The sequence below is a fragment of the Tinamus guttatus genome, unplaced genomic scaffold (genome assembly GCF_059628265.1).
Source record: "Tinamus guttatus ecotype Peru unplaced genomic scaffold, ASM5962826v1 Tinamus_guttatus_pri_ptg000390l, whole genome shotgun sequence".
Taxonomy (NCBI): Eukaryota; Metazoa; Chordata; class Aves; order Tinamiformes; family Tinamidae; genus Tinamus; species Tinamus guttatus.
In genome coordinates, this window is record NW_028288924.1 from 358,198 (window position 1) to 360,905 (window position 2,708).

Consider the following 2,708-nt stretch of genomic DNA (forward strand, 5'->3'; position numbering starts at 1 on the left):
AGAGCTCTGTCCCCACACGCTGCGTCCAGAACTCTCCTCCCCTCCACTCATGCCCCACTTGGACTGTTGGAGCAGTGTAGAGGGAAGAGACCAATGTAGGGCGACACATGACTATGACCTCCATGGGATAGCAGGAAAAATTACCCCCTGGTTGTGGCTAGGGGAACTGAGTTCTCCTAATGGACACAGGAGCCATGGTCTCACCCTGTCTGTGCTCGTGTGAGCCTGCCTCTGTGTCCCTGAGCTCCAGTGCTGGAAGAGACACTGCACAGGGAAACTCTCCTCATTGCATGGGAGACATCAGAGGTTGCTTAGTGGGGCTCAGAGTTTATCCCCTCTTTGCTGGTGAAGGGGGAAGCCTGGCGTCCTGCTCCAACATGGTCCCTGTGGCAGATTCCAACGAGACATTCCTGCGGAGAAATGGCATGAACCAGACTATATATTTTTCCTTTATTGGAATATAAGAGAAAAAAAAAGCAAGCAAGAAAAAAATGAACAACACTTATCCTTAATGCCAAAGTCCCTAGGACAGATCTTGTTGCTGGCACTAGACCCGCTGGATGAGTTTCCTTAGGGAATTCTTGAGCTCCTCGTTCCTTAGGCTGTAGATGAGGGGGTTCAGAATTGGAGGCACAAGCGAGTATAGAACAGCCAGCACCAGATCCAGAGATGGGGAGGAGATGGAGGGGGGCTTCAGGTAGGCAAACAGAGCAGTGCTGAGAAACAGGGAGACCACGGCCAGGTGCGGGAGGCACATGGAAAAGGCTTTGTGCCGGCCCTGCTCTGACGGGATCCTCAGCACAGCTCTGAAGATCTGCACATAGGACACCACAATGAAAACAAAACACCCAAAGCCCAAAGAGACAGTAACCACAATAATCCCAACTTCCCTGAGGTAGGAATCTGAGCAGGAGAGCTTGAGGATCTGGGGGATCTCACAGAAGAACTGCTCCACCACATTGCCTTGGCAGAGGGGTAGGGATAATGTGTTCCCAGTGTGCAGGAGAGCATTGAGGAAACCAGTGGCCCAGGCAGCCACTGCCATTTTGACACAAGCTCTGCTGCCCAGGAGGGTCCCATAGTTCAGGGGTCTGCAGATGGCAACGTAGCGGTCATAGCCCATAACTGTGAGGAGAAAAAACTCTCCTCCAAACAAGAAGACCATGAAAAATATCTGGGCAGCACATTCTGAATAGGAAATGGCCCTGGTGTTCCACAGGGAATTGGCCATGATTTTGGGAACAGTTGTGGAGATGGAGCCCAGGTCGAGGAGGGAGAGGTTGAGGAGGAAGAAGTACATGGGGGTGTGGAGGCGGTGGTCGCAGGCTACGGCTGTGATGATGAGGCCGTTGGCCAGGAGGGCAGCCAGGTAGATGGCCAGGAAGAGCGAGAAGTGCCAGAGCTGCAGCTCCCGCGTGTCTGAGAACAGCATGAGCAGGAACTCGCTGAAGGAGCTGCTGTTGGACATTAGTTCCTTCGGGGCCCAGGAGTCCTGTCCAAGGAAGGAATGAAAGCCAAAAGTTAAGGAAGGCTTTTCTGAGCCAAACCATTTCAGTTTCTCAAGGAACTCCCCACATTTCCTCTCTCCCTTATTTCAGCTCCCTTTCTGGTGCTCCACTTTGAACTGGCTGAGTGTGCCAAGTTCAGCAGGGACTCTTCCCCATAGCTCCAGAGGAGTTGTTTCTGCTTTGCTGCAACTGGAAATAGATGCACTAGTCTTTGAGTGGTATTTGTGGAGATGCCTTGGAATGGCATATTGCATTGCTTGGAATGGACTTAGTCCAGAGACCACGTGGGAATATTCTCCATTCACCAGCACGAGAGCTGAATACAACCCTCACAGCAGTTGTATCTGAAGGAGAAGAGCTCTGTGAGGGATTAACCCCCATCTCTCTTGCCCTCCTCAACAGAGATATTTGTATCTGAGTCTGCCACACCAGATCTCACTCCAACAAAGGAGAACAACAGTCAAAGGGAAACAAGGATAGACCTTACCCTTTCTACATGTCAAGATGTCTAGAGATAGACCTTGTCCTCATGCCTCCTTTAATCCTGCACCCTGCACCCTTATTCCAGGCACTGCAGAGAGAAGGAGTAGCTTTGATGCCCAGAACCTGCAGGAGATGATGTCCACCCCTTCTATGGCAGGGCTCGTCAACATTTAGAATTCAAATCTTCTCTGCAAAAGGACAAGTGGAGGAGTCTGTTGATATATAAGCATGTGTATAAATAATATATATGATGGTGCACACACAAACACACAAAGGTGCCTACTCACTGTGGGAACATATTTTGATAGAGCAGAAATTTTTGGTGCTTCAATCGTTCTCAGCATAAACCCTTGTGCATCCCAAAAGGAAAAAAAAAAAAAACAAAAAACAAAAAAAAAACAACCTTGTTAGGACTTTGTCATGGGACCTGCTTCATCGCTGAGCCTTGCCCCTCACTGTCGTGTACTTGCACCTCACTCACATGAAGGACATCGACACTCACAAGTGAGCCCTGTTCTCCCTGCAGAAACCTCCCAGGAGCAGGGGACTGTCCAGGGGCACCCCCATGTTTGCAGGTGCTAAAGAGCAGCTCAGATAGACCCTGATGCAGCAGTCGAGGAGAAGCTGGTGCTGTCTATGCACTAAGGGATGGCTGAGGGGACATTCAGATGTCCCTGGCAGACTCTTTGGCTGCACCTTGAATCTCTTAATGAGTCT

The 2,708-nt window shown here is 50.3% G+C and overlaps 1 protein-coding gene across 1 annotated transcript; it reads right to left on the minus strand.

Annotated features, from left to right (window-relative positions):
* Nucleotides 1-547: 547 nt before the first annotated feature.
* On the minus strand, nucleotides 548-1,468 carry LOC148593447 (olfactory receptor 14C36-like). Its single transcript, XM_088530925.1, has one exon. The coding sequence runs from the start codon at nucleotides 1,466-1,468 to the stop codon at nucleotides 548-550; it is 921 nt and encodes a 306-aa protein (XP_088387051.1).
* Between the last annotated feature and the right edge of the window lie 1,240 nt (nucleotides 1,469-2,708).